At 39.6% G+C, this 15,939-nt stretch overlaps 1 protein-coding gene across 3 annotated transcripts in view; it reads left to right on the top strand.

Annotated features, from left to right (window-relative positions):
- Nucleotides 1-1,581: 1,581 nt before the first annotated feature.
- arid2 (AT-rich interactive domain 2) overlaps nt 1,582-15,939 on the top strand; it is a 98,928-nt gene continuing 84,570 nt past the window's right edge. For all 3 annotated transcript variants that reach the window (XM_078219719.1, XM_078219720.1, XM_078219718.1), the window contains exons 1-3: nt 1,582-2,244; nt 2,350-2,443; nt 3,059-3,156. In XM_078219719.1, the coding sequence (XP_078075845.1) occupies nt 2,141-2,244; nt 2,350-2,443; nt 3,059-3,156 (296 nt within the window). In that variant the 5' untranslated portion in view covers nt 1,582-2,140. The remainder of the gene's footprint in view (nt 2,245-2,349; nt 2,444-3,058; nt 3,157-15,939) is intronic.

Genomic DNA, 15,939 nt, shown 5'->3' with positions numbered 1-15,939 from the left:
TTTATCCATACTCTCCGCTTCCTGTTAGCATGGAGAAAAGATTGGTTAGCTATGTTATTCCCTACACCACATGCTTAATTTGGATTCAGTAAATGTAAACACCAGTACATTTTAAATATTTTTAACTTGACCCTATGACTCATTACATTTCATCGAAATGTGTCAATTCGTGCTAGCAAAGCAAAAACTAAAGCTATATTATTTTTCGACAAGACATTTTAAAAACGTTAATTCTTCATCCTAAATATGCACCTAAACTTGTTGGACTATCAGGTGTTTTGAGACTACTTACTGTGCCTACCCCAGTCCAACGTCGGCAACTCCACGTCATATCTAAAACTATAAAAGCACAAATGATCTATAAAAAAGTGTCGAAACTGCTTTATTAGGCCTTGCCCAAATGTTTAGACATTTGTCCTGATAACTGCTTGTGGTCTTGTACTAAATTTTACTTAAATATTTAAGACCTTTCAACATATTAAAGGCGCTATACAAATAGTCGTTATTAGCAAAACTTGCGCCGCGTCAATATTATTGAATGAAGATTCAACCCGCTCAGAAATTAAACTCAATATATCCCACAACATTTACGAACTTCAATCAATAAACAAATAGAAATAGGTGTATCGCTTAATTCTTGAAAGCAACGATGGAGGTCCTGACTACTTTAGATTATTGTGCCTTAATTATGCAACCAAGTATTCAACCATTAGTCCATTCACAAACTCCACTGGTCCGGGGATATCCCTCTGTGAGTCAGCAACGTCCACTGGGGGTGACAACCGCCTGGGATTTCCCTTTCAACTTTTGGGTAAAAAAGAAACTCGACGCAAAGGCAGGTGACTAAACTTATCAGAAAGTATCCAGTACTGCTTCACAACAAATTTGCTCACGGTAAAAAAAAACTCTCTAAAACCCAACGACTGAAGGAGAAAAACCATCTCTCACAAACACACACAACCTTAAACAAAAAAAATCTCTAAAACCCAACGACTGAAGGAGGGGAATACCACCTCTTTTTCTCAAAACAACGTTAAACAAAAAATAATTTCTAAAACCCAACGACTAAAGGAGGCGGGAAATGCCACCTTTTCTCTTTCTCTCTCACAACAACATTAAACAAAAAATAATCTCTAAAACCCAACCACTGAAGGAGGGGGGGAAAGCGTCTATTTTCTCTCTCACACATACAACATTTTCATCAGACGAGGGCCACCGCCTTCCTTTTTTTTTCTCTCCTCCCTCCAAACAGCAAAACAGAAAACAACCTTCTGTCGAGGCGGAATCCGCGTCCTTCAAAATGGGAATCTCTGCCGGCAACGAATCGAAAAAAATAAAAACTATTTGTTAAATAAGAACTTGGAGTGGAGGGGCAGGAAAGGGAATCATCTTGGTTCAGAGACGGTTTGGAGCAGAAGCGACGTCCTCCTTACCGAGGCTGGGCGCCGCCATTTTGTGTGCGGAGTCCGGCCGGGTGGGTGGGTGAGGGGAGGGGAGGGGAGGTTGGTGATGGGGCGGGCGGTGGGGGGAGGGGTGTCGTGTAATGGTTGAATAGGGGCACCCCCTCCCGGGGCCCAGGCTGTGGTGGCCGGTTTGGTTGAGACGAGGCGCTATTGTTTCGCTTCTCCGAGGGAGGTTCGAGCCGCTGCTGCTCCCCTGCCTGCTGCCCGCAGCACCTCCACTGTGTGTGTTTTATTTTGTATGTCTCCCTCTCTCTTCACACACATATATTTGCGTGTGAGTGAATATTAAGCCGAACCACTGCATGAAGCCGCTTACAACCCTGCAGCCCGTCTAGAGAGAGAAAAAATAATTACACCACACTTATTTTTTTTGAAACCACATTAACATACAATAGAGAACAAGATGTAAGTCTTTTTCTTTCCTCTCTGGTTGAAGGGGAGATCGAAAAAAGAGTGCAGTGAGTGAGTAAAAGCCAAGTCTTTGCTCTTTATTTTCCCTCCCCTCTCTCTCTCTTTTACCCCCTTAAACTTTCGCACTCGCTTCATCAATGAGTGAGCGGCGGCGGACCGGCTCTCCTCTCAGATATTGAATAAGTTTTCCAAGAGGTTATTATTTTTTTAAACACCTCCCCCCCTCGCTCTCTCTTCACACATACACACACACAACAATAACAACAATGAAAAAGATGGCAAATTCGACGGGGAAAACGCAGCCTTCAGACCCGAGGAGAAAGAGGCAGGCGTTCCTGGAGGAGCTGCGGCAGTTTCACCACAACCGAGGGTAAGGAATTGAAGGGAAGAGGGATTTGGAGGAGGAGGGGGGAAAAAAACTTTGGGCACTTTCCTAAAGAGGAGGGAGGTCTGATTTATTCTCCTTCTTGTGCAGGACGCCTTTTAAAAAGATCCCAATAGTGGGTGGCAAGGAGCTGGATCTTCACGCTCTGTACACCAGAGTCACCAGCCTCGGAGGATTCGCCAAGGTGAATGTGATCTTTTTAAATTAAAAAAATTTGCGAAATTTGTCGGGAGGGTTGTTGATTTTGTTTGTTTTGAAGGGGGTTTTGTTGTGTGTGTGTGTGGCAGGGAGCTGTAAATGGCAGTTGTTGGGATGTCTGCCTGTCTGGCCTGCTTGTTGTCGCTGCCGCACTTCAGCCAAGTCAAAATTAGCGGGCATGCTTAACATCGATAATCGTGAGTGTGCCTGGGGTAGGAAATGCTCTTCAGGGGACCGGCTCGCACCATTCGTTTGCCTGTGAGTGTGTGTGTTTCTTTTCTCTCTCGTTTAACCTCGTCGCGTCGGACTTTCTTCGCCATGTCAGGCTTCGCCGTTCGGGGGGAAAACCGTAGGCCTCGCACAGGCCCACAGGATGGCTAGGAGGGTTAAAATATTAATGTTTTCGACCCCCCTTTTTTGTTGTCGCTCTTATGGGAAGTACTAAAGTTTTGTCTTTGCGCTTTAGGTGCAGATCCCTCTCCGCTCTTTTTTTAAAAAAAAGACAGCTCAAGTGGGTGAAGGAACAGATGGTATATTCTGATATCTGATCATATGTGTCTGCATATTAATCGGGTTTATTGTTTTTTTTATTTTGCTGCAGGTGACCGACAAGAACAAATGGTCACAGATAACGGAAGAGTTAAACTTTCCAAAAGGTTGTCCCAATGCAGCGTTTGCCTTAAAACAATATTACTTGCGGTAAGATTTAGCCTGTATTTTCATTACATTTAATGCTTGCTGTATCTGTGAAGGGGGGGGGGGGGTTAGTTTCAAGGTCTGAAAATACGAATATAATTGCAAACGTTCCTCGTTATTTTGCTCTAAGAGTGTGAGATTTGTTATTGCATTTTTAAAAGCTAAGTAATAGCGCTTGTTCAGGTTTTGTTGCTTAAACCGTGGCTTCATTTTTTTAGATTTTGTTCAAGTACTTTGGAGAGTGGATTTTAAAAGAATTAAACTTGCAGTTCAAAATACTGTACAGGTGTGACCCACTTTTATGGAATAGTTTACAGTTGAGGCGCTCTGCAGCATTTACAAATGTACAGAAACTACCTGGAAGGAAGTAGCATAATTGTTTACATGAAAAATCGCAGGTGTTTTGTGTTGGCCAATTTTGTTGCCAAAACTGAACTTTTTAAATGTCCGTGTGATATTATGGTACTGTACTTTAATTGTTTTCATTTCTTTCATCAAAATAAACTTCAGAAATATTTCCACAGTGATGCTTGATATAAGTATAGTTTGTGGCCTTTTATTTTTTGTCTAATTACTAATTTTATTTTGTAGCTCTTATTCAAAATAGTGCAGCCAGTTTTGTGTAAAGGCCTATATTTTGCAAACTGGATGAAAAGGTACACTGGTGCAGCATGTTTGTTTTGCGTTGTCCCAATATTTTTATTTCCCTCTTATGTGATAAAGGATGTTGAATGCCTTGACTTTCAAAATTATGGAGGTGAAATACTTCAAGAGATTGACTGATCAGTCACTGTTTTGTGGTCAAATATTTTGGGGAAATTTTTCTTGTGCATTAGAACTGATGGACGATTTGTGGATAAGAATGGGGTGAAGGGGGTAAGTTCTGTTTCAATGTGCAAGCAGTGTTGTACTTGGGATTCAGAAGTAGTCAGGTTTGTATACTATTGGACAGCAGTTATTTAAATATTAATTCCATTCAACAATGCCATACACATTTACAGTTTTAAAATAAAATTGGCATTAAAGTGTTTGTGCAAAATATTTTGTGGTGACTGTAGCGTGCAGTGTTTAAAATGATCAGGTTATGGTACAATTACAATTGCCTCTGTTCATTTATATGGTCCCTAAGCTCTAGCAATGGTGCATCTGTTGGATTCAGGAAATTAAGCTTGTTTCAACTTGACTTGAGCCTAATTTAGCAATATTTAATAATGCAGCAGGGATTGTTACAAATGGGTTTGAGAGCATTTTATGCAGAAATGTTCGTTGGTAAAATTAAAGATATGCTGATCACCAATTGGCGTGCCATGTTTTTCTATTTAATGTCCAGTTGCGTGTGCAGAACATTAGGACTATAATATTCTTGTGTACAAGTTGTTTTAAGATTTGACTTGTTCCTAGTTTATTGTACTTTTTCTCCAGATGATTTAGGAAGTAGTAATGCTCACTGTAATGATTTCCTCCATTTAAATTTGATTTTTTGATATTCTGTAGCAACGTTACACATTTTTGTGCTGTTACAGAAAAACAAGAAATAACGGTCCATGTGTTGTATACATTTTCACATGCTTCATAAGATTAGTTTTGTAAATATGGTTAATGTTCATGACAGCCACAAACTTGAAGAGTACCTTAAAGATACTAAATATTTTATAGATTGGTGAACAGTAATTAATATTTGCAATGTTTAAACAAAACATATTTGCAGGAAGGCCAGGTAAAATAAATACTGGTTACATGTTTATGGGGTGCAGATAGAAATATTAATGTTTTTGTTGCATTGCCAACCTTGAGCTTCCAGCTGGATGAAGGGTCTGCCTTAAAATTGTTGGAAAAGCCAATTAAAAATTAGAATGCAGTAGGTATTCAGAGATTCCAAGCAGTAGTGATCAAACATAAACAATGTGTGCTTAACACAATTAAAGATGACTGGGACACTGTGTGGTACAATATTAGATCACCCTATGTATTTTTTTTCACAGGACAACCCCATTATAGTATTGAGATATCTTAAAAGCAATCTTTTGTTTGTACTTTCTAAATTTCTTTTGGGAAACATTGTCTTCTATTTTAAAAGTGCAGAATGGCTTTTTACCTGATATGGATTATAATAAACATACTCAAGAAAGTCTATAGTGTTAGGAGGCTTAAGGCAAATATGTGGGGTTATGGGCATAGGGCCTGGGTGGAATTGTTGTCGGTGTATGCTCGATGGGCTGAATGGCCTCCTCTTGTACTGTAGGGATTCTATGGTAACTTACCATTTTTTTTACCTTCTGCTTAAAATAAGTGATTTTTTTTTTACAAATTTATTTCTTTAATCTTGAACTTGGGGATGACATATATCCTACTTTTTAAAAAAATGCAATAACTTAAGACTAACAATTATATTGAACCTAGAATTTGAGAAAGTAGTGTACATTTAGTGTGTTTTTCATCACTCTAAAAGCAGCATTATGTAAATCAACATAAAAGGATGTTAGAGTTTTAAGCCAGTTTCTGACAACTACTTTTGATGGGAAAATATTAGTAGCTATAGTCTCCTTTGAATGTCTGATTTGCATAGCTTATGTTTGGTTTAAACTGTCTCAGCGAAGCAAGTACTTGTGTTTTTGACAAATGTGCTATCATCTCAACATGTTGATAGAACTGATAACGTTTCTTATGCCAAAATGTTACAAAAATATTTCAAATCCTATCTATATCTTTTGTAAATACAATACCTGGAAAATTGACAAATGGCATAGTACAATGTAGACTTTGTAGCTAATTTTGTTGCGCAGTTGATGTGTTGCATTAACAGCAGCTTTTGTACATGAACAGCCCTTCGCCCTGTCTCCAGACAGTTGTATGTGACAACTTATGGGCAAGGATATTCAAATGGATGTTGATCCTAATCTGGCACAATATGTCACGTATAACTAATTTCCAAATTGCTCACATACCATGTGGATCAAATTTTAATAGCGGGTTCCTTAACTATACTCATTGTAAAGTCACATGGACGCCATGACATCAGCATTATTTATTTTTGGGTATGTGCTGCCTATAACTTACATTTCAGAACTAGAATTGAGCATTGTTTTAAAAAAAATGTTCCAGGGTTAGAGGTTTACAGGTCAAAGTAGTCAATTGACCCGCATCAATTATATAATTGTCACCTAAATTATCTAAGTTTATTTGAAGAGGACTTGTCTATTTAAGTTTATACTCCTAATGCAGAAATGGCCTTATCAAAGCCATTTTTAGTTGAGAAAAGTGCAGTTTTCCTTTGTTTACTATAAATTACAGTGAAAACATTTAACGTGCAGCACCATGTCTGACCACTTCATGTCCCCAAAGGTCATATTTATTAATCTTTGGTTATGTGCAATAAGTTTTTTTCAGGCCTTGTATATATGTAAAATCTCTGATACGTTTTATTCATAATTTTATCTACTTTTTACTCATGGTCCTCCCACTTGTTTTATAAAATCAATTAATTTTGAGTAGAGAAATTAGCCCAAAACTGATACATGATCTTTTGTCTGTGTGGAGTTTGTATGTTCTCCCTGTGTCTGGGTGGGTTTTCTCCGCGTGCTTCGGCTTCCACCCACAGTCCAAAGATGTGCAGGTAACGTTGATTGGCTATGTTAAATTGCCCTTAGTATCCTAAAATGTGTAGGTTAGGGGATTAGCGGGGTTACGGGAATAGGTCGGGATGCTCAGTCAGAAAGTCGGCGTAGACTCGATGTGCCAAATGGCCGCCTCCTGTAGGGATTCTGAGAGTCTATAATTCTAAGAATGAAAACATACCATAATACTTGAGGTTCAACTGTGCATATAATTTTGTATGGTATTTTTGGTGATCTTTCAGTATTGGTAAAACATTCTGCTGAATATCATAATTTATATGGTGGTTTGACTTGAGTAGGTTAAGTCCTAAGTAATTACTAGCTGCAGCATACATAAATGTTAGAGAATCATAGAATGGTTGCAACACCAAAGGAGATCATTAGGCCCTTCATGTCTATGCTGTTTTCTGCAAAAGCAACTTACCTAGTCTCTCTCTTTCCGTGTAACTTTGCAAACGTTTTCTCTTCCAGATAATTATCCAATACTGATTTGAAAGCCACTATTAGATCTGCCTCCACCATTCTCGTGGGCAGTGTATTCCAGATTTTACCATTTAAATTAATTAGTTCCATGTGTTTTTTGTTCACTTTCCGGAATGTGGGTGTTGCTGGCTTGGCCAGCATTCATTGCCTATCCCTAGTTGCTTTCAGAAGATGGCCGTGAGCTGTCTTGAACCATTGCAGTCCCTGAGGTGCAGGTGTACCCAGAGTGCTATCAGGGAGGGAATTCCAGGATTTTGACCCTGCAACAGTGATGGAACAATGATATATTTCTAATCTTACTTTTACACCTTCACTTTCTAAACTCTTTCTATAGTATTGAGCTCTGGCATCAGACATCCGGGATCTAGATTTGGAAATCTTACCTGTTTTCTTAGTAAGAGTGTCTTTATTCTGAACCCTTTCGATCTCCTGGAATGTCTCCCACTGCTTTGTTACTGATTTACTTTCAGGGAGCTGTTTCCAGTCCACACTTGCCAAATCACATCTCAGCTTAGTAAATTTGACCTTTCCCCAATTAAGAACTTTTACAGCATGTTTATCTTTATCTTTACCACTTTATCTTTACCACTAAAATGCTCCCCTAGTGATACCACATCACCTCCACCTGCCAGCTTTATTCCCTAGCATTAAGTCTGGAAATGTTCACTCTCTTGTTGGTCTTGCTATGTACCAGCTAATAAAAGTTCTCCTGAATGCATTTTAAGAATTCTAAGCACTCTATACCTTTTACTTTGGTCAATATTAGGGTAGTTGAAATTCCTTGCTAATGCATCCTATTTGTTTTGCACTTCTCAGCAATTACATATTTGCCAGTCTTTCTGTCCCTGATTGGAAGTATTTGTCATATGCTATTGGAGTATGAGTGCTCTGTTTTGTTCCTCAGTTCAACCCATTTGGCCTCATTTGATCCTTGTAGGATATCATCCTGTTTTACAGCTGCAGCTTAAAAAAATCAATATTGTGACTCCACTCCTATTTCTCACTCTCTCTACCCTGTGTGAAAACCCTGCAGCCATGAATGTTGAGCTGCTACTCTTGCTCTTAAAAACTCTGCTTAATGTGAACTTTGTTTATGGCTAATTAAGAGACTCAGAATAAGTCCCTACCTCTGAGCCAGAAGTTCCAGGTTCAAGCCCCACTCCAGAACTTGGATGGCCATGGTAAGCTTGTTCTTAATGCAGCCAAACAGGTTGATCATCAGCCTGTAAGTCCTTCTAATGCGTTTGATGACAGGGTAAGAGTGGGAGAGTTTCCTGGTGAGCCGTACTGTAGAATGCGGAGTAAATCACTGCAGCACTTTGCCAAGCTTTGAGCCAGCAGAAATAATTTATTTTCTTTGCATCAAGAATGACCATGACATTGGATGAAACGCAAATTAGGAATCCATGTTTGAGAATGGTGGGACCAGAGGAAGATTTTGGAGGAGGTGGCCAATAAAGTAAACAATCAAATCGTCCATTTAAGGACAGGGGTAAGTTTCCAAGATTTGGGGGCCAATAGGAAGCCCTTCTAGAGTGGCAGCTGGAAATTGGGTTGGAGCAGCTGAATCCACAGGGTCATCAACTGCACCCACATGTGGGAGGGTGGCCTGGAGTGCCCTCAGTAGACACTTTAATTAGCTAACCGCTTCCCCACAACCCCAAAGCAGCCTCCATGACAATAACAGGAGACAGGAACAGGTGGTGCAAAATTACTGACACACCCACATCAGGTCCTCAACAAAAATTCAGCCCATGATAACTGTTTCAAGGAGAACAATACAACACATTCTGGGATCGACTGATCCATAAGTTTCGTGTTGACAATGGGTAAAATAATGGAAGCAATATGACACTGATCTAGTAAATAATCGCTAAGAGGTGAAGATCGTGTCATAAATTATTTTAAGGGAATGACATCCCATTGGACTGTGGAAAAATAATCCATCGTGTACACTTAAACTTCTAAAAATCCTTTGACAAATTTCTATATTAAAGCTTTTCTCTCTCTCAATTCTCTTCCCACACATGGAGGCACATGAGGCAGACAAAGCACATGCTTGCATCTGTATCCAGAGCTTATCTTTTCCTGGAACAGTTTAAAGTTTGTTTATTAGTCACAAGTAAGGCTTACATTAACTTTTCCTTCAATTTACCAACCACCGAAGTAAGACTAACCGGTCTATAATTACCAGGGTCATTTCTATTCCCTTTCTTAAACAGAGGAACAACATTCGCCATTCTCCAGTCCTCTGGCACCATCCCAGTGGACAGCGAGGACCCAAAGATCAAAGCCAAAGGCTCTGCAATCTCATCCCTTGCCTCCCAAAGAATCCTAGGATATATTTCATCAGGCCCAGGGGACTTATCGACCTTCAGTTTATTCAAAACTGCCAGGACATCCTCCCTCCGAACATCTATTTCCTCCAGCCTATTAGCCTGTAACACCTTCTCTTCCTCAAAAACATGGCCCCTCTCCTTGGTGAACACTGAAGAAAAGTATTCATTCATCACCTCGCCTCTATCTACTGACTCCATACACAAGTTCCCACTACTGTCCTTGACCGGCCCTAACCTCACCCTGGTCATTCTTTTATTCCTCACATAAGAGTAAAAAGCCTTGGGGTTTTCCTTGATCCGACCCGCCAAGGACTTCTCATGTCCCCTCCTAGCTCTCCTAAGCCCCTTTATCAGCTCGTTCCTTGCTAACTTGTAACCCTCAATCGAGCCATCAGAACCTTGTTTCCTCATCCCTACATAAGCTTCATATAGAATAGATTTACATCCACTGTGAATGCACATTCCATGTCTATTAAGTCTTGGAGAGGGACTTGACTCCAGAGCATCTGGCTCAGAGGCAGAGGCGCTGTTCACTGTGCCGCAAGACCTCCTTGAGCTTAAAGTGGTGGAGGAAGTGACATCTGGGAATGGATAACAAACTTAAGAGGTGGAAAGCAGTTCGGTGAATGGCAGAATGCTGAATAAGTACGGCAATGTTTGATCTTCGCACTCTCACAATTTCAAATTTTAGGCTAATAACTTGGTACATAAATAATTAGAAGCAGGGGTCGGCCACTCGGTCCCTTGAGCTTACTCCACCTTCAGTAAGATCATGGCTGATCTAATCGTAACTAACCTTTCAACCCCATGTTAATCAATGATCTATCCAGCTCTGCCTTAAAAAATATTCAAAGGCTGCTTCCACTGCTTTTTGAGGAGGAGATTTCCAAAGACTTGCAACCCTCGGAGGAAAAATTCTCATTTCGGAGTGACTCCTTATTTATAAACAGTGATGCCCAGTTATAAATTATTTGACAAGAAGAAACATCCTCTCCATTAGGAAACACCTTTGCCACACCCACCCTGTAAATACTCCACGATCTTGCAAGTTTCGATCAAGTTGCCTCTTACTCCAACCTGTCCTCTGTACAGAGTTGAGAAGTTTGCTAGCATGGGATTTGGGAATATTAGGAATAGGGGGTCATTTCTCTGCTAATCAATTATATTGTACCGCAATTTGTACCGCAATTCTATACTGAATACTGTGCACAAATAGGGCCTGACTAGAGCTCGAACCAGTACCTGTCCAAATGTTTGAGAAAATTAAGTAAAATAAAGACCTGATTGTTGTTTTGTTTTATGTGAAGACTTATAAAATGCATCCCCTCACTAATACAGTGAATTTTCATAATGCAAACTGTTGAGTTCCATCAATGGCATGACACAGTTGCAACAACTTACACCATCCAAAAGTGGTGATGCCAGGAGTTAAATATGTGCTACATGCCTGTTCGTGACACTTACTTGAAACTCTTCTCACCTACCAGCTTTGCCTGCTTAGTGAGGCAACTCCCTGTATTTTTGGCATTTGGTGGTTTTTATATTTAGCCTGTTTAATATTGGGGACTAATGTTAAACTTGATCAATTATTCAATTTTCTAAATTTTCCATTCTAAGGATTAGGCAATCTTGAATGATAAAATTCCCTATGTCTTTGTTTATGGATTCAGGTGTACTACATTTTATTACGATCACTTGAGGTTCTAGTACAGTATGAAAGCTGTTGTGGATAGATCATTTAAAATATTTAGCTTTTGCAGTTCATTTACAAATTTATGTTTGAGCAAGGTGAATTACATAGTTTCCTTCTCTATAAACGGTATACTTTGTCTGTATAGCGCGCAAGAAACAATACTTTGTCACATGTATTAACATAGTGAAATAATAAATCAAATCAAAATCTATTGCCTGCATGTTGCAAGCAGAAATGGGAAAAATTTGGCATATTGTTGCAAAATATTTCTGGACATATGAGGAAAGTATTGCTTGGAGCAGGAAAGGAAACCAGTGCTTTGTTTCAGTTTTGTATATGATCAGACATATTCTGACGCATGAGAAAATTATACTTTGTTTTACTGTCAGATACATTCTGGAATTATGGAAAGATACAAATTTAAAAACATGCTGCAACAAACAGCAAGAAGGAAATTATTTTCTGAAATATTTGAGCCAATGAAAATTTGTTTTCGTTTAAAGAATGTAAGCTTAAAATTTATCTCAATTAACTGTACCTTGATTTGCTTAGTTCTCTGACAATTCGTAATTTGTAGAAATAAAATAACAGGGATAGGGAAACAAGATTACACTACTTCATTTTAATAAAAAGAGCTAAAATTCAGGAGTTTACAGGAAATCATTAACTTTTCCTTTCCTCTCCCATATGACACCGGAAGTTGTGAACAGGCTAGGATGGAGTTGGTGGCAAGGGAGCAAAGTTTGAAGCTGGAACTGAAAATAAATACTCAAATAGTCTTCCCTAATATTTAATTGGAGGACATTTCTGCTAATCCAGCATTGAATGTCAGATAATTTAGCAACTGTGGAAGAGCCAAGAGCTGGTGTTGAGGTAAAATTGGGTGTTGCCAGTCTACATACGGAAACTGACATTGTATTTTTGAGGTATGTTGCCAAGGGGCAGCATGTAGGAGAAAAAGGAGGGACCAAGAATGGAACTTAGAGGAGATCGAGAGATCTCTGGCCATTCTCTGGCTATGATTGCATAGATAAGAATGGAACCAGGCAAGTACGGTGCATTCTGTTGGATGATGGTGGAGAAGTGTTGGAGGAGTTGGAGAAGAGACAATAGTTTGTAAGGACAAAGAAGTCACGAATTGGGTTTTTGTGGAGAGGGAAGATGACAATGGATTTGAAGGGGAGAGACAGAACCTGAGGAGAGAAAACTGTCAACAATATCCTATAACATGGAAACCAGAAAGGGAAATTAGATAGTGGTCAGTATTTTCTTGGAAATGGGGTTGAGAGAACAGGAGGTGAATCTTGTGAACACGATAAAGGTTGGAGAGAGAGCATGAGGGAGATGGGAGAGAAACTACGGAAAGGTACAATTTCAGCGATAGGACAACCCTGGGAACCATGAAGGATGTTTGTACAAGGGGAAGGGAGGAAATTGGGAGAGACATTTGATTGGATGCATCTAAACAGAATGCCAAATATATCTGTGCTATTTGTCTCAAGTTATCATGTAGAACATGTTAACATATCTTTGGATAAAGTTCCTGAATTTCCTATTGATTAATGAATAAATTATATTTATAACCTCTGGTTTAGTCTCCTACCACAACTGGGAAACATTTTCTTCATAGTTACCCTTTCAAAACGCCTTCATTATCTTAAAGACTTCTATAGGTCAACCCTCAGCCTGTTCAGTTGTTTCTTGTAGCCAAAACCTCTCACTTTTGGCACGTTCCTTGTAAACCTTTTGTCTCTAAATCCTTTTTACAATATGGAGACTAGAACTGTGCATTTTAACCCAACCAAGGCTCAAAAAGTTCAACCTGACTTCCCAGCTTTTCTATTCTCTTGCTCTAGAAATAGAGGATTGGTAGGATTTCTTAACAGTCTTATTAACCTGCATTGCTACGTTTTGTGAGCTGTGTGTCAAAGCCAGATTCCTTTTGCTTGCCTCATTTACACTCATGTTATCCAAGCAGTATGAGGCCTCCTATTCTCAGCAGATTCACCTCTCACTTAACCATATTCAAATTATATGGTTAAGTGAAAGGTTTGCCAATTATGCACCCATTGTATTAATGTATTTCTTAATTTTGTCACATTGTTTCTTATACTGACTAAACCCTTTCTCCTAATTTGGTGTTTTCTTCAATTTATAAATTGTACTTATAATGCATGGGGTAAATTGTGTACAACTGTGGCCTCGGCACCGAACTCTGTGGAACAAACATCACTTCCTACATTGTGCCAATCTGAGTAGTAAGTAAATACTAACTGATTAGTTCACTTTCAACAGAAGCTCTGCTCATTTGTCACTTGGAATGGGCTTTTATTTAAAATTTGCAGTTGTAAATGTTTAAATTGCTCCAAATTAAAGTCTGGCTGGAAACGAAGGAGTTTACACTTATACACTCGTAGCATGTAATTTGATGATTTGTGTAATATCCAGCTAGTATTGTACTCTGCCCACTGTCACTTATGTTAAACAAGTCTGTTGTTGCTCCTAATTGCATATAATTCAACAGCATATTCTGCTCACTTGTACTTCTAAAATCTAAATCAGAAGTCCTTTGTTTCTAGAGGCAATATAGTAAAGGTGCGTTGACATTTTGTGTGGGTTTTGGGGCAACACTGGCTCAGATATAAACACATGATTTAGGAGCAGGAGTAGACCATTTGGCCACTTGAGCCTGTTCTATCATCTCTATCATTTGATAAGGTCATGACTGATCTGATTGTGGCCTTTCCTTTCTAACCCCTATACCGTTAGATTGACTGACAAGTGAGTCAATCTAACTCTGCTTTAAAAATATTCAATGACTGCCTCCACTGCTCTCTGGGGAAGGGAATTCCATAGACTAACAACCCTGTAGAGAAAAAAAATTCTCCTCGTCTGTCTTAAATCTATTTGATTTATTAGTATCACATGTATTAGTATACAGTGAAAAGTAATGTTTCTTGCACACTATCCAGACAAAGCATACCGTATGTAGAGAGGGAAAGGAGAGGTTGCCGAATATAGTGTTACAGTCCTGGTTAGGATGTAAAGAAAGTTCCATTTAATACGAGATAGGTCCATTCAAAAGTTTGGCAGCAGGGAAGAAGCTGTTCTTGAGTTGGTTGGTACATGACCTCATCTTTGTATCTTTTTCTTGACGGAACAAGATGGGAGAGTGTATGTATGAGGTGCGTGGGCTTCTTGATTCTGCTGGCTGCTTTTCTGAAGCAGTGGGAAGTGTAGACAAAGTCAATGGATGGGAGGCTGGTTTGTGTGATGGACTGGGCTTTGTTCACAACCCTTTGTAGTTTCTTGCAGCCTTGGACAGAGCAAGAGCCATACCAAGCTGTGATCCAACCAGAAAGAATGCTCGCTATTCTTCTGTAGTCCATCTGTAAAAGTTGATGAGAGTCCTAGCAGACATGTCAAATTTCCTTACCTCCTGAGAAAGGAGAGGCTGAAGAACAGTATCTCCCCTGCTGCCATCAGACTTTTGAATGGACCTACTTTGTGTTAAGTTGATCTTTCTCAATATCCTAGCTATGACTGTAACACATTCTTCACTCTCTCCTTCTCTGTGAACAGTATGCTTTGTCTGTATAGTGCGTAAGAAACAATACTTTTCACTGTATATTAATACATGTGACAAATCAAATCAAAAAGGCGTTGGTGGGCTTTCTTAACTTTAGCATCGGCGTGGAGGGACCAGGACAGTTGTTGATGATCTGGACACCTAGAAACTTGAAGCTCTCAACTACTTCTACTTCGTCCCTGTTGATGTAGATAGGGGCACATCCTCCACTGTGCTTCCTGAAGTCGATGACTATCTCCTTTGTTTTGCTGACATTGAGGGAGAACTTATTGTCATCATACCAGTTCACCAGATTCTCTGTCTCGTCATTGTTTGAGATCCGACCCACTATGGTGGTGTCATCAGCAAATTTGAAAATCGAGTTGGAGGGGAATTTGGCCACACAGTCATAGGTGTATAAAGAGTATAGTAAGGGGCTGTGGGCACAGCCTTGTAGGGCAGTGGTGTTGAGGATGATCGTGGAAGAGGTGTTGTTGCCTATCCTTGCTGATTGTGGTCTGTAAATTAGGAAGGCTGGGATCTCGCAGAGGGAGGAGCCGAGTCCCAGGTCATGGAGTTTGGAGATGAGTTTTGTAGGAATGATGGTGTTGAAAGCTGTAGTCAATAAATAGGAGTCTGACATAGGTGCCTTTGTTATCTGGGTGTTCCAAGGTTGATTGCAGGGCCAGGGAGATGGTGTCTGCTGTGGACCTTGAGGCCCCTTATTTTTAAACTGTGTTCCCTAGTTCTAGTCTCTCCCAGAAGGAGAAACATCCTTTCAGCATCCAGCCTTTCAGATCCCCTCAGGATCTTGTATGTATAATAGGAACACCTTTCATTCTTCTAAATTTCAATGGACACTGTCCCAATCTGCCTAACCTTGCTTCACAAGATACCCCTCATTCCACAAATCAATTGAGTAAACCTTTTTAATGCAATTATATCCTTTTTTAAATACAAAGACCAAAACTGCACAGTCTGCTGGACACAGTTTCACAAAAAGCTTGTCCAGCTGCAGCAAATCTTCCCTATTTTTATGTTCCATTCCCCTTGAAATAAGCAACAAAATCCCATTTGCCTTCCTAATCA

The sequence above is a fragment of the Mustelus asterias genome, chromosome 9 (assembly GCF_964213995.1).
Source record: "Mustelus asterias chromosome 9, sMusAst1.hap1.1, whole genome shotgun sequence".
Lineage (NCBI taxonomy): Eukaryota > Metazoa > Chordata > Chondrichthyes > Carcharhiniformes > Triakidae > Mustelus > Mustelus asterias.
The sequence above is the reverse complement of the archived record's forward strand: the minus strand, read 5'-3'. Positions and strand labels throughout refer to the sequence as shown.